The 23,768-nt window shown below is 36.8% G+C and overlaps 1 protein-coding gene across 1 annotated transcript in view; it reads right to left on the bottom strand.

Moving 5' to 3' along the window:
* The window catches only part of SNTG1 (syntrophin gamma 1), a 349,189-nt gene that overhangs the window by 154,058 nt on the left and 171,363 nt on the right, over nt 1–23,768 (bottom strand). The window contains exons 2-3 of the mRNA XM_075023274.1: nt 12,766–12,820; nt 1,471–1,605 (exon numbers count right to left, since the gene is read on the bottom strand). Coding sequence (XP_074879375.1) covers nt 1,471–1,605; nt 12,766–12,792 — 162 coding nt within the window. The 5' untranslated portion in view covers nt 12,793–12,820. The remainder of the gene's footprint in view (nt 1–1,470; nt 1,606–12,765; nt 12,821–23,768) is intronic.

Below are 23,768 nucleotides of genomic sequence, written 5' to 3'. Positions count from 1 at the left end.
CAGTTAACTCTATCCCAGCTGAAAACCAGGACACTATAGCCTGAGCTTGAACTCATAATTTCTTTCGATCTGGGCTGCTAGATGTCCTGTATGTTGGGGAACAGTACAGTCTGATCGGTAAAAGGAGCATCTATATCCCATATAAAGCACACAGACCTGTATTAGTAAGTTGTATTTGTACAGCATGAAACTGTCAAAAGCTAATGTCAGATTTGTCATGCAAATAAAACCAGCCTTTATAGAGACAGTGTAGGCAGTGTGTTCCTCTTGTTTCAGAGAAAAATTCAGAACCATTCACCTTGAGATGTTCATAACGGTGAGATGGATTCTTCTACACATTTTTCATTAATCTTCCACACCGTTAGCACTGCTAACATTCTACCAATTTATTTCTGGTTTCTGCTTTGTGTCTTTTTATTATACTTGTATTTTGAGAAACAGGGATGTGGCAACAGCAGCAATTAATTAATAAAACAGACAGACATAATAGCAATCACATAACATTTGCATAAACAGATACTACACTCCTATGCCTCGTAAGATTTAACATGAAATCCTATGATAATTTTATTTAGCTCAAAGGGAGAGCAGAATGTTTATGATAGTTCCCCATAAATCTTAAAAATATCTCTACAAAATACAATTACAGTATCTATAAAAGTGTCTATAGAAATGAATAGTAAAAGGTTGCTATTATTTTTTTTAGCTGTCTTCTAGAATTAAATAAAAACTTAGCATTACAATAGTTCCAAAACCTACAATATTATTCTATGTAACATTTTATAGATCTTCCAAATAATTGTCTACAAAGCTCAGTTTCTTATCCACAAAATTCAGTATGATGCTTAAATAAGAAATCTGACACATCATGTAAAAACAGTAGTACATAAATCACACTATTACACTGTTCCAGCTGAAGTCCATCTTTATTAACATAATGTGCTGGTAAAACTAGTGACCCTCGCAGTGTGGACTGGCAGTATGCATGAAGTCTGGTGTTGTGCTACCATATGAAGCAACCAAAGCAACAGAGGATAGCAGACAATTCCTCTACCAGCAAAGCCCTGCTGTAACAGTTACCCATCAACTGCCTTATCAACTCCACAGACAATACTCAGATATGTAAGTACGTTGAGGTATCTGTATTCACTGCAAAAATCACTGCTTGTGTCATTCCTATCGCATTCAGTGGCTCCAATATTCAAGGGTGAGTGCAGAGAAACAATACTGTAGACATGCATATAACTTATTCATTATCTTATTCCTGCTTCTAAGGTGAGTATTGCTAAGATCTACTCTCAAAAGATAATGTATTGAAATACACTTAGTGTTAATGGTATAAAATGAAACATCAAACTGTGGGAGTAAATGCATACATATGCATGTGTGTGCGCATGTGCATATAAATACACACAGGATATTTTTGCTTTCTATAAAGTACATCTTAAAGAAAAAATAAAAACTACTTACACCAGAATAGAAAGGCTCACCAGACACACAGATCACATCCTGCTCCTGGATCATCAAAATATCTTTGGCTAAGTGCAGTCGCACTTTGAAAGGCTCCTGGTTACCATCCTGCAGCAAACAAATCCCTGTCTTTGTCTTCAAAGCAAGGAATAAAGAAAAAAGGTTTTCTCAGTTAGCACTTTGCATTGGTAGAAGTGGTATTTTGAAACAGAATAGCTGAGATATAGGTACAGTTACCATAAATACTTCAACAAATATCCAAAACTATTACCAGTAATCACTGTATTTATTTACTGTGCTCAGACTACAAGAGAACGATGGTTATAGCAGTAACTAGTGAAGGCAGATTTTGCAATAATAAGGTGCTACTCTGCCCATGATGAATTTGTGAAACTCCTTTCAAATTGCTTCAGAGCAGCTGTGCTTTTACGTTCCATCTTTGTATTACATGATGACACCTCCCTTGGACATGAAATACAAGCTGATGTTCCACATATTACACCAATTTTGACACAGAAATACATAAAATAACACCTCCAAACTAGCCAGATGTGAGCACTGACAGCCTCCATGAACCTGTTGTGGGCTTTTCCTGACCTGTGAGCCCAACGCTGACTTAAGCTTTTATGTTCCTTTTCAAATGAGGATGCTGAAGTTAAGAGTAAGAGAAAAGAGGTCAAAGAATGCAACTCCCTCTAATAACTTACTTCTTGCTCCACTTCTGTATTTTACATTTATGGTTAGAGATGAGGAATTCTGTAGGAATCTTCAATATACAATAAGTGACTTTTCAACAATTTGTTATAGTGTCTTTGTGGTAGTACCTATTTGTGCTACTTTTGGGGGCTTTATACGTAATAAGTTTGAGCAGTGAAAAAGTCTGCACATGTAAAGCACCTGCAGTACTTAACAATTTTTCCCTTAAGGCTATGTTGAAAATAGCACTCTATAACACTTCATAAATGGAAAAAAAGTCATGTTAGTATGAGAAATCTGCTTACAATCTAAAAATTTAGCCTTACAACATGTAATTTACCAGTATTAGATACCTATACCTATTTGCATAGATACTGATATATATGTATGCACATATGTATCTCAGAAGAAAATTCATATATAAAATGTATTTAAAATCTTGGACTCATCAGTAGCAATAATAAAACTTCCATTGTCTTCATTCAGGTCAGATTTCAATCCACTGTCTGTAAAAAGTTGGCTTGAGGAGAGATCAAGGAAACAAAAGTCTTGCTGTGAACTTTTAACTGCCAAGGTTGACCTGGCTGAATGTGAGGGCTCTTTCTCGGACAGGTTTAAAAGAAGATTTGGAAGATCTCCCCATAATGTGCTCTGATACCTTACATCCACAGCATGGAGAGAACAAACACAAATATGGAACTGACAGTAAGCAACTGGCAGAAGAAAAGTTTAAGTTGCTCTGAAGAGGCTTTGAAAGAGGTGGAAAGGTCGAGGACAACCTCTAAATATCCCTATATAATGTTCTCCACTAACAAACTGTTCTGTCACTTCTGCTCCATGCTCAACACTCAAACTTAGGAAATTGTTTTCCCTTGGACACCAGTAGCAAATGCGTCTAAGTAACTCAGCCATAACTTTGAAAGTGGCTCTGACGTTGTTTTTATTCTTTTTAAACTAAGAAGAAGAAAAAATTAAGAGTTCCACGCACTGAGCTCACACTGAGGTCAGTGGAAGCTCTGGTCAGAAGACATCATTTAGGTGTCTTTTTTTTAAACAGAATGAGATAGAAACAAATAAAATAAATGGATCATGAAAGGAGTTAGGTTTTCAGTACCACTGAAAAATTCTCTCTTATTTCATACATAAAATGTTACATTAAAAGAAACAGAATGTAAAATAATATTAAATTGCCCTGGTCCTCTCCTTATAACTTCTGCTTTACAGACTAAGATGACTCCTCTTCCCATGGACTTGTGAAGTAAGCGGTAAGTGACAATGGAAATTGAACAAAGTTGGCTGTAAATAACTATGGTCAAATAAAAGGGGCTAGCATACAAACATCTACCACTTATAAAATGCCTTTCTCCTGCAGAAAAGTTTGCAGACGTGCCTTTCCTCCTCCCTGGATAACTGGCAATGGAATAAATTCTGCCTCTGATACACTGATGATAGTGACTCTGCCTTACTTGACTACATGTTTCTGATCTGGTCAATAACCCTAGAAAATCTCCAAAGAGTCTTTCTGCAAAAGCTAAGGGGCTTCTTTCTGGGAATTAGAGGCATACAACCATAGCAGACACAATTAGCCATTAGAATAAAATTAAAGTTCAAGCTGGTTTCTAAATGCATGTGGGCTGAGCTTATTCAGTCTGAAGAAGGAAAAGCTTGGGAACAGCAAAATATTTTGGCCCTTGAATAGATTGATCGCACACACTCAGTGATCTTTTTTACATCAGACACTCTAAAATGTAATGAACCACTTTACTGTTGTTGGGCTTTATGAAAGCTGGTTTATGATACAGTTCAAAATTAAATCTTCAATTATACTACCTCCTTTCCTCTCCTACCTGAAAGCAGCATTAACAACCATGTAACGGAGAAGAATGTACTTCAATTCCATTAGATAAGCTCAAGAGAAGTCCTTGAGAACAAAGACTGGAATTTAATTATTTCACTATGTTTCATTTTTGTCCGCTGATTTTCTTTTTTCTTCTCTCCCCTGCCCCCTTCAAAGCATCCAGTAAATGGAATTGAATAAAGATATGAGCTCCTGCATCCTTATCCAGAGCTGGAACTTAGGGAAGACATCCTGTATATATGTTTTCATGTAAATTACTGTGCACATCATCATTTTTCATTCATATGGCCCCAGTAAAATTATTTGATTGGAGAGAGATCATCTGACCAGCCTATACCCCTGCCATCTCTTACATTTGAAGAGCTTAGATGGTGTGCATGTATGTGTGTGGATGAGGTGTGGGGGTGCAGGGTTGTGGCCGATGTTGGCTTTTGTTCCCGTCACTAATTTTTAAGAGATTCCGTGAGAGAGTATGCTAAAATTTTCCCTTCAAGCCTTCTACATTTCACTGGCACAGGGCTCTTCCCTACCCCTGACTTACAGCAATAAAACAGCATACGGCATGTCAGCCAAGCTACTGGAACTGTCAGTGTGAGGTCATGCAAGGCACCCTCTTGTGCTCAAATGTATGATAAACTGCATCACCTTACAGCAGACATGGATAGAGAAAATAGCTCAGCTGATAACAGTTTGTTAAGCCAATACACCTTGACTGTATGTTTGAGCCCAAATTGCCAGGAACATTGCCCTGCTTACTTTTATACCATCCTACTTTCTTCATCCTATTTCTAGAGTTCAGCACCTGTTGTAAAGAGGGCAAGAAAACCGAGTGTTTAAAGTTGCACATGTTTATGAAGTAGATGAGGTAGGCTAAGGAATGGATATGGAAGCAATATACAGTGGTGAAAGAATGAGTTTCCAAATGGGAAAGGAGTCAGTGATTTCAAGCAAAAGCAGTGATGAAGGAAGGCAGCAGTACCTAAGTGACAGATGCAGTGAAAGTTGCACCTGCACAGTACTGCCTATGCCATCTCATTCTACACCCTTTTAAGCTGAGTTAGACAAGAACACTGGTGCAGCGAGAGCTGATGTCCTTGGCAGGAGTTAAGAAACTGCTTACTGTTCCTGAACTAATATAACTACAAAAGGGGCTGCAAACTGATCCCTCTTTGCTTTGCCACGCCAGCCTGTGTTGAACTTTCTGCTTCAGATCAATATCAGAGAACAGCATAGGTTGGCAGAGCCCTCAAGGCAGACTGCTTCTACAAAGAATATGGTCACACTCAGATCATTACTGGCAACAAGGCAGTGAAAAAAGACCTTTTAAAAATCTTTTTCCATTATACCCTGACTTACACCACATTGTCCATATTGGGTGTGTATAAGATCTGGCCCAAATAGCTTTCCTAAAAGGAACTTAGAAACACTTACATACCATAAACGGCTTGGTGCAATATATATGGCCTTCACAAATATTTAAGAATAAATTTCAGAGGAAATAAAAATGAAAATGACAGTTTATACATCTATGCTAGCAGCAGAGTCTCTCCCAAACTTATACTAAAATTAGCACTGTATGAGAACATCTTTAAAGTTACCTATTGATTTCAATTTCCTGCAGGACTTCCAACATAAATATTTTTTAATTTATCTGGCCTAAATAAGGCTACTGGCAGGTTTTCTGCTGAAGAATTTTTTCTTTACATTTTTCTCTATTTGTTGTTTTCCTTGTCATTTATGATAAGAAAAAAAAATTCTAAAACTTTTTCTTTGTTTTGTTCTGGAGGAGACTTATTCAGTATTTCAAGTAATTTTAAATACTCTTCATTAGTTTTCAAGACATGACTATATCTTTTTTTTTTTATGCTATTTTATCTATTTCTTTTGCCTTATGGTAATAAAACAAATTGATTAGCTTTGCTTCTTCTAGTTTCACATCAGTAGGAATATCCCAGAATAGTTTAGTCCATGAACCAGTGGAAGAAAGGGAGAGAAAAAAAATATCTCAACACATTTTCTCTGCAAGGTGGCCTGGATTTTTAGTTTCTGCTTTGGCTGGTATGTCCTAAAATAAATTAAACCTCTGCAATTAAGTTTTAAGCCCTGAAATTTATTTCTACCATCAAGAATCCAATACCAGTAAGGAGAATGGGTTGCAGAAACTGCCTTAAATATGTACATAGTTCACTTCAGATGAGTATCTATGCTTTTGGATGCTTATTTGAACTGAGGCTGACCTCTGAGTATTTGGAGATATGCCTGTCACTGCTTTACAAACACAAGTATAATAATAAAAAGGCAAATTGAATCAGAGGTATAAGGCAGTAATGGCAATGAATACAACAAGTAGGAATATGCATCAGAACCACATAAAGGATGTTTTTTAAATGGTCCAGCTACTTGTTCTGAGGAGGTATTGCTAGTGTAAGTGAAAAGCACTTATATTGTCAAAAATTGGAATACAGCCCAGATACACAGGGATGTGTTCATCTTGTCATTCAGAGCCTTTTCTATCAGATACTGACATTTTCCAATCCAAAGGATAGCAAATCCATTCCTGCACATGACTTTTACACTCCAACCAGAAAGAACCACAGGAAAATATTGAATTTGGACTTAATCTTCTTTTTCTTTGATTTGCCAGGTATTTGCCAGGTAAGTATTTGGCTATGGCATTCTTCATAAGTGATTTTTTTGAAAGAATAAAGTCTTACAGAGAATTTCCTTGTTTCATAAGTCTGATTAATTCAATATGTAAATTAGACATTTGGGAAAAAATATATTTATATAAAAATAAGCTTCTTACTGAACTAAGGTACTTTTTCAGAGCAAAAACTTTCATTTTCTGACACTATAAGGAAACAAGTTTTGATGTCTGAATCGCCAATGAGTTTACTGGGACTAGATTATATCATTACAGTTGAGGCGAAGAGAAAAGATAACATAAAATTTAAGGCTATTGTGAGAACATGCATGTTTCTTCAAATCTAATTCACTTATTACATGACATTCTCACAGGCATTGTAAATTGCCAGTCATTTTCCATCTTGTGATTTTGGGATTAAATTATGAGTTGAAGATGGATTTAAAAAAAAACCCAAAAACCACTACAAACGCAAGGTATTAGAAATCCCAATATTGCCATTTGATAGCATTTATAAACAAAGGAAATCATAAGTTTAGGATGAAATGTGTAAACAGAAAACAGCATAAAGGTGACTAGAAACAGTCTAAAATAGTATATAACAAGATTTATGGAAGAAAGTCACGAGGAAGTCAAAATACTGCTTAAAAATTAAAACACATTCTGTGGCAGGCAAAAAAACCGTAACAAGATGGATGTTGAAATAGAGGTCACTAGACCTGTGAACAACAGAATGTATCAAATTATAAAGTTTGTGAAGTCTACAAGAATATTGATAGGATTCATAAAGCAGAGGACAAACAAATAGTTTACCAATTCAAATTAATCCTTCAGAAAAACAATGGGCAGTACTGTAAAAACAGATTAATAGATTATAAGCATGAAAATGAATGGGATATTTACTAATTTAAATAAGTTTGAAGTTACATTAGGAAAAAAAGTCGAGCTAATAGAAGAAAAGGATGAGATTCCAAAAGTTAGAAAAGTTAGAAAGCTGTTCTTGCAGCTTGTTCAAGTACATGGAAAATATCAACTTTAAAAAAAAAGTATCTAAGGGGAAGATGTTCTAATGCATTATAATCATCCCAAGTCTTAAATTTCATCAGAAGGGTACTTTTACTGCAGAGGACAGTATTATGTCAGAGACTGAGGTTATCTTCCAAGAGATAGTTTTCAGAATATAGAATAAGGTCAAGTGAATACAGGAGAGCATTTAAAGAACTCAGTGACTCTATGATTTATGCTCTTGTAAAGTTCAGAAAGCTCAGGATAAAGGCTAAAAGAGGAGCTGGATAGTCTTATGGTTTAGAAATTGTTGAATATGTACAAGAACCAGTATAATAGACACATTTGCTGATTAGTGAGGGAAAAGAGCATGGAAACCAGAATAATTAAATATGAAACCATGGAAAATTTCCCACAACTAGCAAGTGGAGAAGCCACAAGAAAAAATTAACAACTTTCCCATCATCAGATACCAGGTAGTTTCGCTTAGAAAAAATGCATGCATGTGTGTAAGACCTCATCTTTTTGTAGTGCCAGTTGAATTGTCTAGCACAGAAGGTATTTTCTTGTTGAATAAAACTACTTTAAGATGCCTTGAAAGGTGGCACAGCCTATAGATAAGATGCTTACAGGAGAAAATAATCATTAGAATCATAGTAATCATCTTGAGACTGACAACAAACTGTACCTGTCTACTTATAAGTGTTTAAGCTCTTATTATAATCAATGCTTATTATAGGCAATAAAGTGTAGAGAGCAATTCAGTTGATCAGCAGGTTTTGGGAGAACTGAATTGCTCACTGGGTTCCACTGACTGTACTATTCAGATCTGCAGTAAGAACTTAGGCACAAAGTACATGTGCAGGTACCTACAAGTAGACAAGACCATTTCAGTGTCCAAATCTCAAACCAAATCCCACTGGCAGACACTAGAAAAAAGCATCAGTGCTATGAAAGGATGAAGGTTCCCTCAGAGATATCCAATGTACTACAGCAGCAGGTATTTAGAATGAAAAGAGTAGTTTAAGGAAAAAAAATTATGCCATGGACAATATGAAAAAATGTGCTTTCGCCTCAGTGCATCTATGTGGAATATTTTGGGTTTATGCTAATTGAAACTCAGTTCAAACCATTTACTGCCATTAGCAAGGATGGGGATGGAAGTACCAATGGAAGTCTGAGCCCCACTCATCATTTTGTGAGATGTTCTTCTCAGTTCTTCTACAGTGGTGGTGGTTACAGCACTGGAGGATGGGGAAAGAAGGGTGACAAGATACTCAGAGGAAAGGAAACAAAGAGGGGAATAAGAGGAAGATCAAATAGCCAAGATGCCTCATGACAGCTTTTATTGCCATTATCAAAAACTGTCTAGTAACTATTTTGGCATAGAAGACAAGAGGTTATTTTTCCCAGATACATAGTGCAATTGAGAATTTGATACAATAGGGGATGGAGGAGAAAGAAGGCTGAAAGTTGTAAATGTACTGACTAGATAACCAATTAAACAAAAGTATGTGGAGCAAAGTCTGCAGCTACTTTGTTTCATGTCAATAGTTGAAATAAATAAAATAATATCAAAATATCTGTGGCTTGGAGTGACTAAACTGCTGCTGAAGATGTGCCAATGGAATAGAATCACAAGTTAATTAAGGAGGTAGTGCCACAATGGTATTTTCTTTAGTTGCTATCACCACTTTGATAAGAAGCTCAAGTACTAGACGAGTTTTTGGTGACAAGTCTGGCAAATCTTAAGGTATTAAGAAAACTGTATTAAATGCAATAGCTGAAAGTTATATATTGGGAATTGAAATAGAATGGATGATTACATCTCATACTGAACTCAAGTGAACAATCATATTAAGTAATTAATTCTTGGATGGTGCAATTCAAAGGACAGTGTCCACATCAGTGGAGAAACAAAAATGAACCCTTCTGGAAGCTAAGAAGTAGATAAAAACCACAGCTCTTAGGTTGCATGATAAAATCTTGTCTGCACACACACAGAGTACAGACAGACTACAGCAGATGGGGGAAGTCTGAATAACACCCTACCTAGTTCCATCGAAAGGGACATCAGCCTACTGAAGGCCCATCACCACAAGCCCAGAGGTGCACAGGAGCACAATGGCAGGCAGGAACCCAAACTGGGGACTCAGAGGAAGGGACATATGGTCTGGTCCTTTGCCAGAGCTGTGCCTGGACAGCCTCAGGCCCAGTGTCCAGGTGTGAAACCCATCATGATAAGAAAATTCGAGAGCACCTTTTGGACTATGTGGGGGTCACTGCCTGGGGACATGGGCGTGGGACACATTATGGGACGCAGTTTTGGATTGCACAAAACTTATTATGGGATGTTAAGAGAGGAACCAAAGGCGGGGAAAAGGATTCAGTGACTTAGGGAGGAACAAGTAGGGGAAAATAGAGGGTTAAGAGGATAAAAAGGGGTTGGTCACATGTAAATAGTTTTCTGGTCAGTATGCTTGTCTGGCCACACGCTGAGCCTGGTCAGTGCAGTCTGTCCTATCCTCCTATTAGATTCCTTTCTAATTCTTTTCCTGGGTGAGGGATTCTGTGGGGGTGTATGTGTATGTGAGAGTGTGTGACGGTCTGTACCAGCAGCTGGAGAGGGGCTGAGGCCTCAGGGGCTCATATGCCCAGCTGCCAGAAACTAGGAAGACTGGGATCTGAGGATAGCTGCTGGGGAGACTCTCTAAGCCCCGCTGCTGGAGGCATCCACACTGTACATACATATACATATATTCTCACGAGTGGGCCTCCATCCTGCTCAACCAGAGAGAGGACCAGGATGATGCTGTTGGTGCTCTCTGTGTTTGTGTGAGTGCTCTGTGTGTCCGTATGTGAACTCTGTGGCTGGTTGTGTACATAAGCATATACTTATATATGGATACATGTAGTGTATATGTGTGCTCTGTGTGCATATGCCTACTCTGGATACATCTTCACCCTCACTACTGGTTGGACCTGGGGACACAGAGATGCAGCTGTCTCCCCTCTCTTGGGCTTTCAGATCCAGCTCAATATATTTTCCCCAGAATAAAAACCAAAGCAGATTATGCCTTACAATGATAGTGTTGAGGTTTTAGTTAAAAATTACACTATGTGTAAGCATAAGGCTGCTGATGTTTTATTTAGGCATAGGCATTTGATGAAAAGTAGGTTGAAAGTCTATATTTTATTAACTTTGACTGGCTTGGGAGGAAAGCTGTAGATGATAGTTTTCAGCATTTCTTACAAGTGACACCAGTGATTCTGCGGCATAAAGCTCATTTTACACAAAGCAGATAAACTGGGGTTGAATCCACCTCATTTAATTTTATTAATCTAAAAGCTAAAGAAGCTTCCTTAGGGTCTCCAGATTAGGGAGCTTTTTTAGGATGGATGGAGTCATCCTCTCCTTCCCTCATCAATCATGGAAGTTCCAACAAAGCAGCTGATTTTTAAAGAGATAAATTTGCAATCAATACCTCCATTAGAAGCTAGATACAGAATGAAACAGATTTGTCAATGTACTTGCACTGTAAAGGCTAAGATAGGACTCATATGCAGGTCATCTTTCTGTGGGTGCTCTTGTCATTACTGCTGCTGGGCACAGAGTGAAGTTAATTGCCACTAAATAATCTATACTAGTGTACAGTTTAAATAATAACATAAAATCCTATGAAAATAAGATGTATCTGCCTCTTTTCTTCAATAAGTGCATTCAAAAAGAAATTAAAAATACCCAACAAAACAAAATGCCCTTAATAACATGCTTTAACTTCTGGTCAGCCCTGAAGTGGTAAGGCAGTTGGACTAGATGACCATTGCAGGTCCCTTCCAACTGAAAATATTCTATTCTAAAAACCAAACCTCAAAACCAAAAAGAATGCTTTTTTTCCAGGCAAATAATTTGGGATATGCTGTGTTACAGAATTTAGACTGTGCATGGACCTTCTGCGGTATTAAAGCCTGATATATAGCATCCTGGGCAACCATCACAGTATTCTTTCCTAAAGGCAAGTTTCACTGTAATATTAGTATTTGACCCTACTATTGCTTTCAGAATGATGTCATGATTTAATGTTCTTTAGTCTGCTTACTTTCTCTTCCCCCCTAACTTATACCAATTTATTCTCAGGTCAAAATTAGTTTTAGCTGCATTTAGTTCTTGGTTCTACTCCTGTTCCCGTCCCTCCACTGCTATTTTTTTATGGGATCATGGTCACACTTAAAGATATGGCCAGTTTAATTGTTCCCCATCATAACTTCCCAAACATTGTTTGCGATTCTTAGCATACAGGTAATTGTCATGATTTTTTTTTAATCTTAATAATGCATTGGCATCACTATGTAATTTGGTGTAAATGGTTCTCACTGTGTCTCAGTTGCTGAACTTGTGAAAACGCACTAAAACAATTTGTTCATAGAAAATCATGGGGTAAATAAGATGCCCTTTTTAATGTCTACAAATACATCTCATTTACTTTCTTTAAGGCAAAGTTAGTATGAACACAGAAAGCAAAGCACTTCTCCAATCTCTAGTGGAGGTAAAGTATTTTGCATTGACATTATGAAACTATACCTATTTTAAGCAAAAATAATTCTCTTACCTCATCAAATCAAAATGGAATTGCTTTTCATTTTGGTCATCTTCACAGCTTCCCCTCTCTCCCCACCCACCTTTTTCCAATACTTCTACATGTCCCCCTTGATTTTGCTGAAGAGCGCTAGACAGATTTCTGGCTCCATTGATGTTTTTCTTCATGTACAGGCTTTCAGATATAAACACTTCACTAAGAGCAAAGCTCACACAAAACATAGCTACCTGCACCTACATCGTGCCTAAAGAGGTAAATTGGAACGGACAGAGGTGAGGGCTAGTGATGAATACACCTGGGCAAATTCTTTCATCTTCTACTACAAAGTCTGTCTGCCAGCATAAAATGAACAGCTGAATAACTTATATTTGATTATATAATTCCTCTCATTTCAGAAAAAAAGGGTAAAAAAAAGGATTTTGCATATAAAAAGGATTAAAAGTTCATTGATTTTGATTCTACTATTGCTGGAAAAGAAAAATATCTGATCCTACCTCTTCACAGGCGGTCCTGAAATCCATGTGCTATCACACAGCAAGTGATATTTGTCTAAAATGAAGAGAAAGATTTCATTAGAATGAAAAAGATACTGCAAAACATAAAAGTTACCTGTCTGAGCTGAGCAACTGCACTTCTCTTTGTTAGGTCCAGTTATAGTCATTGCTTAAAAAGAGAAATGATCAAAGTTGCAACAGGATTAGGAAGTGTAAGGTGTTAGAAGTTGTTCCTGGTTCTTATAAAGTACACAACCCAGTTTCATTGAATATAATCAAAGGAATTGTTATGTTCCCACAACCTCCTCCCTTCCACAGGACACTCAAACTTACTTATTACAAGTGTAAATTTCTTTTTTTTTGTGTTTTGTGGGGTTTTTTTATTTCTCAAAAGTAAGAGTATACTGGAAAGTAACAGAAATTGAGACAATTACGTGTCGCTCTTCAGAATACCCCCTCTCTTCTAAAAGACTGTTGTTTTTTCTTTTCTCCCCTAATTAAAAACCATGACGCATCAATACCTTTTGTCTCACATTTTATTAACATGCATAATCTCTCCAAGGAAGCCAGTGTCATTTAACAGTGTGTCTACTTTGCAGAAATATTTATAAGCTGAAAAAACAAATGTTAGAAAAGTCAGGAATAAGTGTGAGTGCTGGCAAAATGTCACACCAAATCCTGTGATTATTACTTTGCCTGGCCTTTACCTAAACTGTATTCATCCCAATGCACACTTATGCATTCATTTATTTATGAGATAAAGCCACTGGAACAGGCTGTTATCAGAGGATAATAACAGTGTCCTGCTGCTGGTTCTGCAATAGAAATACTCATGCATCAGCCAATAACTTCTCCAGGAAACACTTCCTGGGCAAACGTCGTGGTTTAACCCCAGACAGCAACTAAGCACCACACAGCTGCTCACTGACTCCTCCCTACCCAGGTGGAACGGGGAGGAGAACCAGGAAAAAAGTAAAACTTGTGGGTTGAGATAAGAACAGTTTAGTAATTGAAATAAAATTAAGTATAATAATAATAACAACAACAACAAAAACAACAACAACCACAATAATAAAAGTAGTAATAACAACAGTAATGGAAATGAATATAAAACAAAGAGAGAGAAATGAAACCCAAGAAAAGACAAGTGATGCACAATGCAATTGCTCACCACCTGCTGACCAATGCCCGAGCAGCGATCCACCCCTCCCAGCTAACTCCCCCCATTTTATAGACTGAGCATGATGTTTTATGGTATGGAATATCCCTTTGGCTAGTTCAGGTCAGCTGCCCTGGCTACGCTCCTCCCAGCTTCTTGTGCATCTCCTCGCTGGCAAAGCATGGGAAACTGAAAAGTCCTTGACTTAGGATAAGCACCACTTAGCAACAACTAAAACATCAGTGTGTTATCAACATACTAGGAAGAAAATTATCCCAGCCAAAACCAGGTGCTCACTTCCTGGGCAAAACAGTAATTTCATTCGATGGCTAGAGAAACAAAACTTGTAACAAAATCCTCTCCATCAAGCATTTTATTGCTATTCTGTATTAAATACATGCTTACAATTATTTGTATAAATATAGTACTCAAAGCTCCAACATAAAATTTGCCCCATTAGCCTAAGTTTAAAATAAAATTTAAAAACTATAGCTTACATAGTTCACAAATTTAAGTCCTAATAATAATAAAACCTCTTAATCTCTTAATTAAGCCTCTTCACTTGTTTTGCTGCCCTGGATGCAGTTTTATTAAACCCAAGCACACACACACATACGAGATTAATGTTCTTTATTTACTGAGCTCTGCCTGGTTCACAGCCTGTGCTCTAGACTAATTTCTAGCAGAGCTAGCCTAGGTTGGCTGGGTTACAATGCAGGAATTTAAAAGGGACCCATCATAATTCCTTCCTCATCAGCTTTACAGGTGCACCAAGATCCAGTAAGGAACTATATCTGTAATTCTGCTCTCAAAGTGCTCATAAAAAACAAGGTCACTATTACAATTTTGACTTTTCTCTGGTGGGACAGTCAATGTGCAGTGAAGTATGTTTCCTTGTAATTTTTATGAACTCTCTTTCCAGGTGCTGAGTAAGCTGAAATTGGAAAGAAGCTTTACTCACCTTAGCAAAGTATTCTGAGGACTTTTTAGCCTTCTGGAACTATAACCGTATTTATCTTTAAAATATAAACTGAAGTACTGCACAATATTCTCCTTTCTTGGGCCCTAACTGTATCAGGTCAGTAATTCTTACTGCCGTCAAAAGTGTATTCATGCATGTTATCTTCTGCTTTATTAATAAAAGTTCTGCAAAGTTTGGGTTTGGGCAATTTTGGTTCCACAGTCAATGACAATTTCTCTTTGGTTCCTTTTTAGCTACATTGTTATCTAAATCCTACCTAATCTAGGTAATTTACAAAACTGAGTATTACTCCATTGTCTTTTGTTGTTTTCATGTATTATGCATTTATTTACTTATTTCAGAAATACTTGCATTACCACACAGTCAAGAACAACTAGGCTTCGCAGCATCATAGCTGATTGTATATGCAGCTCATGATCTAAAATAACTTCTAATTCTGCTCAGATAATAATTTAGCAATCTTAGAGGTATGAAGCTTCACATGAATACCAAATTCTTTATTGAAAAACCCTTTGAAACTCTTTTTAACCCCCCCTTTTTTAAACCCTTTTAAAAACCCCAACATTTTAAACACCACTGCATTAACTCTAGTACGTTTAAAATTATTTCTGAAAGGCAGAAGCCATAGTTCTCTGTCCTATGTCTTGAGGGCTGTCATGGCAAACAAAGCCCTCAGCCTTCAGAGAGAGAGGCCTCAAACTATAAATATTGCCTCCCACTACCTGTTGATACTTGATGAATCTACCTGCCAATCACTTTGGTGATATTTCCTTTTTTCCCCTACATGCTAAATTACAAATAGGTAAAATAAAATATACAACAAATACTCTCCTGACATCCATGTCCTACTGAAATAAGTTGTCTTGTTCCCACAGAAAGGTTACACACCGAGTATACTCTGGGAAAGCTGGCTAGAGGCAGTTTTTCATGACCTGTGACAAGAGCTTTTACTATTAAAATATTGTCTAAAATGTAAACCTGGAACTACATAATTCTCAACACAAAATCATACTCATTGCAATGAGTGTACTTGTTTCTCAGGCATTCAACAACTCTGTTACTAATCTTTGCAATATAGCTGCCACTGCTTCTGTATCCCTCTATTTCCTACCGATTCTCATCTGCAGCTGCACACAGAAAATTTAAGCTCATTATCAATGTTCTTTTCCTGACTACCAGCAATTTTACAACACTTGATATTTTAGAAACAGCACATAGAAGGTTTCATTACAAAGTGCAGTACCTCATAAATAAGCTCAGAAATGTCATTGTTTCCAGTATTTCCACCCCAAATAAACACTCTAGATGATTAAATTACAGGAATACGTATCATGCATTATGCAGAAATTTTATGATCTTATGCTGGTAAAATGCCCCAATGATTAGTAATTGTGTCCTCCTGTAATACATGAAAAAAGGCAGAAAATATAAAACTAAGTAATTTTAAAAACAAAGCATTTGTAAAATTATGAACTGTGAAACCCACTGCTGACAGATATCCCTGATCAGCCTCTGGCTAACCTCTGCAGCCCCCTTATCTCCAAATCACAGCCACTTTTACCGGTGTACCTTTCCAGCTCTCCTAGGAGCTTCCTTCAGTCTCACAAAGACAGCCCAACGGTTACTAGCCCACATTCCCCTTCAGCCCCAATATTTGATTTTTTTTTTTTTTGCCCCTCCCCACCCTTAGGTTGCTTTGGGACAAACTGTGCTCGAGAAGGTGAGAAAGGAGCTGCCTGTGGCTTTGAAGGGAGGAGGTGCAGAGGAAACAGCAACAGCGTCAGGACAGAGTAGGGTGTGCAAGCACGGTGGGAGGCATGAGCAGCGTGCATTACTCAATGAGAAAGAATGGCTCCAGCAGCAGTGAGGCTTCCTCTGAAAGGGTAGGGAGGGAACCACTGCAGTCAAAGATAGGTTAAGAAGCAAGCTTTGAAAAGTTACTTTCCTTCCTTTCAACTTGATTTGCAATCTGTACTTCCTCCAAAACTGCGTTACCAAACTTACTTAGCTCATCTCTGCTGACAGATGGAAAGGAAGTAACATGACAGACAGGTTGGGAACAGAATTTGACACCCCCTTGACAGAACAAGCAGTTATTCAATACTGAAGAAACATTTACCGAGCAGTATTATTATGGCATTTGTGTTCTAAAGGGAAATCAATGGCTAAAACATAACGGTAAAGTTGAAGGCTATGGCAGCCCTCAGAGACGAAGCTTCATTTAGGATAATGCACTGAGCACTTGAGCTATGCTCTGATCTTCTTATAATAAATCAGGTCATATTCCAGTGGTATAATAGATGTAATTTCACAAAGTACTTCCGTGACTGAATACTCCAGTATACTTAATAAAATAAGATACCAAACAAAAAGAAAATTTCATGTGCAAGCAACAGTAGTAAGAGACACTTTGTGGGAATACCACAAGCCAAATAAAATACTATTGAAGCAGTAGTAGGAAACACTTCATTCTCAAGGTTACCGGTGCAAGGTAAGAATACAGTATTGCATGCACAAATAACAAGTTCATGGAGAAATGATGTATTATCAAATGCAATTTAATTTAGCATATGACATCACTGCAGCTTGTATACTTATTACTTGCTGGAGATAAGCCACAAGAAATTCTTATTATCTGAGAACCGTCTGAATTGCTAACTGTGAAACAGACTAAACCCATGTGTCAAAGGCACAAATATCAGATCTGCAACTAACTGTGATAGTAGTTCACTACTAAACTTCATGTTTGCCTTTTCAAGTCCTTCTCCTGCCTCCATTCTTACCAACATCTTTTGTGCTCTACATTTTGGAGATGTCTGAAGGAAATCACATCTGTCATTTTTGTGTGTGTTAGGAAATGAAACATGCACATTTGTAACTCTGCAGGGGCTTTTTTTTTTTAGCAATAATTTAAAAAAACCCAAACCCATCTCTATCATAAATAGGGAAAAAAGGCTTAGAAATTATCCTTACATGTAGCATAGCTAGTCCTTTGTGCTTTAAGGGATAGAAAAATATTTTGGGGAAAAAAGAGGCATACTTTAAGTGCAGATTCCATGAAGGCATATTCATTCCATCCAGTTTGCCACTGGAAGAGTGGTCAGAGTTATGCAGACAGCACAGTAAATCAAAGGAGCAGCTTAGTAACCACAGATTAATAAAACCCTATTCAGTTTCTGTTTTCCAGCACACTTGAATTATATTTCATTTGAACACTGAGTTACTTATGTTCAGTTAACATAATGATTTTTAATAATTTACGATAGTAACATATTGGACTCATCTGGTGAAAAATTTCTCAATGAGTTGGGAACAGATAGTCTCTAGATCCAAACACAGCCTCATACTTCCCTCACAGAGTTCAATACATCAACAGGGAATCCGCATATCCCTTGCACAGAATTACATAATTTATAATAAATAAGAAATTAAGTTGAAAGACACTCATAAAGCTGGAGGGCCCTACGCTGCACATCCTTCAATCTACCTGATAGTTCAAGGACCGAGATGAACTTTGAACTGAGCAAAGCTGTGCACTTCTTTGGCAGTGAGGAAAATAATCGCCTGACAAAGCTTTTTAAAAAAATGTCCAGCTCTTAGCAGAGCTATGCTTCAAAAGAATTGAAGTTGGCAATTAGTAGCTAACAAGGTTTTTAACGTTGGTTAAAACATTTTACCTTGGTTAATACAAGAATATTTACCTGCCAGTCAAAATTTATTATTTTAGTTGCAAGCATTTGTAATCAGAAAGCTCAATTAAGGATTCACTGTATAAACATCAATTTTTTCAAGAATCAGTGAGCCACAAGGCAGCATTAAAGGAATGAATGTATCTTGGACTCCTGTTTGTTTATCCAGTATTGTTTGCACTAACAATTATCTAGTGCCCCCAGAACAAACACCCACAAAATGACTTAACGAGTAACCCAGTCTGTTCTGGCTTGGCAAAAGCAAACTGATGGAAATGGCAAAATAAAAAAACAACACAACATATAATCTTTCAGAGGGAAAAAGCAGTATTACAGGAGAATCATCTGAAAATGGTAAGGTTAAATACCAATGGGCTGCTACTGCATGCCTTTATATGAAATGCTCTATGGAAAACTGGAACAGAAAAGTTTGGCTTTGGGTTAAAGCCTGGAATGTTGCTAGAAAAAAAAATCTGTGTCTGATCTCTTGCTTTTCCAATGATACCTTTTGGTGATTCCCTAGAAGTGTTTGAATATAATTACGTATTTAATTTCAAAGAGAGAGAGTGCAGATGTCAGAGCCCAAGCAGGGATTAAATGTCTCCTTATTCTTAACTGCTCTGGGGGCTGCATGAACGGTTTAATGATTTAGACCATTTCTCAGTTTTGCCTAAATAACAGTGCCTTGTATCAAAGACGAACAGAAGTTCTCCTCTGACTATCTGGCACTGCAGTCTCATTTTTCTCGCCATTAGCTCTCAACGCAGAATTTCCTTACAAAAAAGATACTGGGATTTCTCTGCCAAGGCAATTGTTTCCCATTTAAATATAAATTTCATGCTTCTAGCATTATGCCTACTGCTAATAGTTTGGGATGTGAATTCCCACATCATATTGCATCTTTTGATTTCACTTAAGAAAAAAAAAAACAAAAAAACAAACCAATGTACCAATCTTCCTAAAGGAGGTAAGGAAATACATTAATGGTTATAAACACTCAGGAGATTTTGATTTGCAAGGTTTTGGGGAATTGCGTGGATACCTAAGTAAGCTAAAGACAGGAATGCTTCCACTTCTTCAAATACTGAGCATGCTTTTTCAAATTAACAAGCAGGTAAGTTAATACTTAATGACAAGGTCACAGTTTAATGTAAGTTTTCTCTTTCCTTTACCCTCAGTTTAGGACATTTATTCAAAAGTTAATATAAAAACCCACACATTTAGTCCTGTGAGGTCCAGAGAAACTAGACTTCAGAATCATGTGGTAATAACTACATTTATATATATTTAAACAATCATAAAAGTTTTAAAAATTTTCCTATGTGAGCAAAACAAGTTGGATTGATGCAAACTAAGATAAATGGATTCACAAATAGGGAAGTGCAAAAATCAGTATGACCACAAATTGAAATAAGTGTACAAAATATTTTTGAGTTTTATATATCTACAGACCAAAGTGGTAAAATATAGTTAGTGAAATTGTTTGGGCTAAATATACTTCTTTACGAACTGGATTCTGTTTTCACAAAACTCAGTCACAAAATCCCCGCTAATCCTAGCTCTGCCATTTCAGTTTCAGACTAAAAAACCATGAATGCAATACCAGCACGTAATTTATATTTCCTCACTGATAACATGACTACCTCTCCATTTCTGTAGACAGAAAATATTGTAGACTTAAAAATATTGTTTAAAATTAACTGCTGTTTAGACTCTAGCCTGCCATATTCTTTGGGCAGTGTTTTGGATGTGTGTATTACAGGACAGTTGTATAAAAGCATTTATGATTTTAGCAAAAAATATGGAAAAAAAACAGTGGAATACAATGAATGGAATGAAATGGAATACAATGAATAAAACCAATGGAATTCTTAGAAGGTCTCATCCTTTCAGAAATTCTTTTAGTACCTGTATCCACTTGGCATAAAAGGACATTTTTACATGCTAATGATTACATGAGTGTGGACAGTGTAATCCATTAATGATTTTCCCTTTAATTCCCCAAAATGGAATAGTATTATAATGTCATTTAAAAGACAAAAAGTGTTTTAAGTCCTAAGTACAACAACATGGCATACCATTTTAAAAAAAGCTAATTTTTTTCTGGTATGCTTTGACTATCAGTAAATGGGAATAGTATAATACCACATATTTATTTGAGATTTTCAGATCCTGTACAAATAACTGATATATATATTTATATCTGTATATATGCACGTGTCAGATCCAAAATTAACTGCAGAAGGTCTTAATGAAAAATAATCATTCACAGTGAAATTTGAAAAATCTGTATTTCCCACAGATGACACAGTGTAAAAATCCTGCTTAAAAAAAATCAAAATAATAGTGTACAATGAATAATGAAAATTAAAACCAGATTAAATGAAGAAGGGGCATGATACCAGGCTTAGTACAGAAGTCGTCCATTGAATCAACTGAATACAAATATGGTTTACTTCCAGTTTACAAGTGTATAAACTAGCACATAATTCCACTTTGTTAATTGACTGAAATGTTTCCCATATACCAAGGAAAACGCAAACCAGAATTTCTCAACAGATATGACACCATTTCTGCTCATATGCTACATTGTGAATCAAAAACTCTAGCATGTCTTAATAGAGCTTGAACTAACAAGATAAGCATAACTGAAAGAAATGACAAAATCTAATCTCAGAGAAATTCAGAAGTTTCATTAACCTCAATGAAAAAAAAAAGACAAGTAATTTTAAATGGTTACAGGACAAAAAAAAATAATCCAAGTTTTGTTTGGAAATTCATAACCAAAACGATATTTGATTTTGACCTTTCCTTATTTTGATGGGATTGAAATTAGTTGAGTAAGGTCAAAACATTTTCATTCTATTTTATATTTCGTTTTTATGAAATGATTCATATTATTAAAAAGAATATTCCTGTTTTATACTCACAAAATCAAAACACTGTCTGTTATATTTTAAATTAGCAGGTTATATATCACAATGTAATAAATTTGTAATTGCTTTGAGATAGAGCAGTGTCAGTGTTTTAAGATGCCTTCCTGTTAGGTCCATTGGTGTGAATACAAGTCTTGTTCTGGATTTGTAGCAGAAGCTCCCAACCGCTTCAGATAGAATTGGATACCTTGTTGGGATGGGGTATCAAATGCAACAGTGAAAGACACTAGACTTTATGGTAACAAAAATCACAACAGTCCAAAGAAAAAAACTGGCATCATTTAACTTTCAGTGTTTGTTTTCATACTGATATTTGAATTGGAGCTTGCTTTCTACTTAGTAATTACCATCATCACTGGTTTTGCAACTGCTAGCCAGTTTTCTCACTGATAACTTGGAAATGGAATTGGACTATCAGGAGTAAAAAGGTTTGGGGAATATGCCTGGAAGCTACCTAGGAAGATGGGCAGAGAAGCAGCTTGAGAAGCTGTGAGATAACACTGAGTCAGTGCAAGCTGGCAGAACAGAAGAAACCAGGTATACTTATTTTTGTTAAATCAACACTCTTTGCTGAGACACAGAACTTAAATGACTAAACTCTGGTACCTGAATCACCTCGGTGAAACACCAGAGAACAAGACAAATTGGAGATTATAGCAGCAAGACTCCAGATTTCTTATTTAAAGTGGACTAAGGAATCTCTGTGTTGTACTGCAGCTTAGACAAACTGTGATGTTTACTGTGTCAGGTCCCTGAACGTCACTGATTTTTCACAGGCTTTTTTCTTCTTCCTCACCTAAAGTATGAACTTACAGATTTTCCATAAATAACCAAGTTAATCACAAAAAATGCAAGGAATAATTTGAAAAATTGATTGATTTAAATTAACGTGATTAAGTGACCATTTGACAGCTTTAGACTGAAGTCTGAACTGCAACTCAGCTTCTGCTACCAGGTCCTGTAATCAACAGTGGCCTTCCCATCTAAGAAGAATTCCTGTGACAACAAGCATGCACACACTTCCAGTGGTCACCATTAAAAACTGCATTTGTCATCTCTGGGACAGCATAGAGAGCCCCAAGGTTCATTGCAGTTGCTGCTACAGTGTTGCCTTATCTGCAAAGTCACTTATAAAGACTACCCTTAAACATTAATTTTCCTCAGGTTAAGGTAAAAAAAGGTAACCTACTTCAAATAGTTGCCAGTGAAGGAAGGCAGAATAATACTGTGCATGAACCAGGAAATTCTAGTCATCAGAGGTATCGTGGTCATGGCTTGCATAGTCTTCACCACATTTCTCTTTTTTCAGAGCAGATACAGAAGAATTCAGGACTTATGGAAAACAAACACCAATAACTGGGCTCAAAATTAATCAACATAATTAGATCTTCCACTTGAGTTTTTATATGATTGCAGCAAAAGCCTCTTTAACTCCTCTCGAATCCAGAAAGCAGGAATTTGTAGCAGTACTGTTGTAATATCATCAAGTCAAGTTTATTTATTGTCAGAATGTTTCTGCAGTAGTACATTGTCAAAATGTATAAAAAGAGAACTTGAGATACGCAAAATATGTCACATAGGAAAACACAGCACTTTAAAGTACTGTAAAATTAAAATAAACAACGTTAAGTAGCCAGTGAGAAACACTTAGAGCTAATCAGAAAATATCCCTCTGAAAGCAGCACCCCTCACCGAAAATCTTTCTGTATGGGACTGGATTGGACTGGGATGCTGAAATGGTCATCCCAGCTGTCCATACAGCCCTCTCCTGCAGGTTGTTAATCCTGCCATAGGGATATAGCAGTAAGTTGCAAAGAAACACCAACTACAGCCTGCTCCACTTCTAAAAACCGTGGCTGATTCAGACAAACACTGGCTAGTGGTAAAATGTGCTGGTCCAGGAACACTGAGCTGCCACACAATGATACCTGGGCAGGGCAGACATGGGTGGACAGCTATAAGTGCCATCCCTATATAATCAGTGACCTTATGGGAATTACTCATTTCAGTTATCTCATTTTCTACCTAATTGACTACTATTCAATTTAGATTTTACTCAATGTGTTCTTGAGCTCATTGAGAGCCAGGATGCCTCAAAGTGAAAGTTTTAAGAATTTTTCTTTGTAAAGTCTTGGACACACTCATGATGCAATCTGATTATAATAGGGATGGGACTTCTATGATTGTCTTTCACGCTCCACTAAATGCAGATGAGAGCCACTAAATGCAGATGAGAC

This window comes from Buteo buteo, chromosome 3 (genome assembly GCF_964188355.1).
Source record: "Buteo buteo chromosome 3, bButBut1.hap1.1, whole genome shotgun sequence".
NCBI lineage: Eukaryota > Metazoa > Chordata > Aves > Accipitriformes > Accipitridae > Buteo > Buteo buteo.
This window is presented reverse-complemented; position numbering and strand designations above follow the sequence as displayed.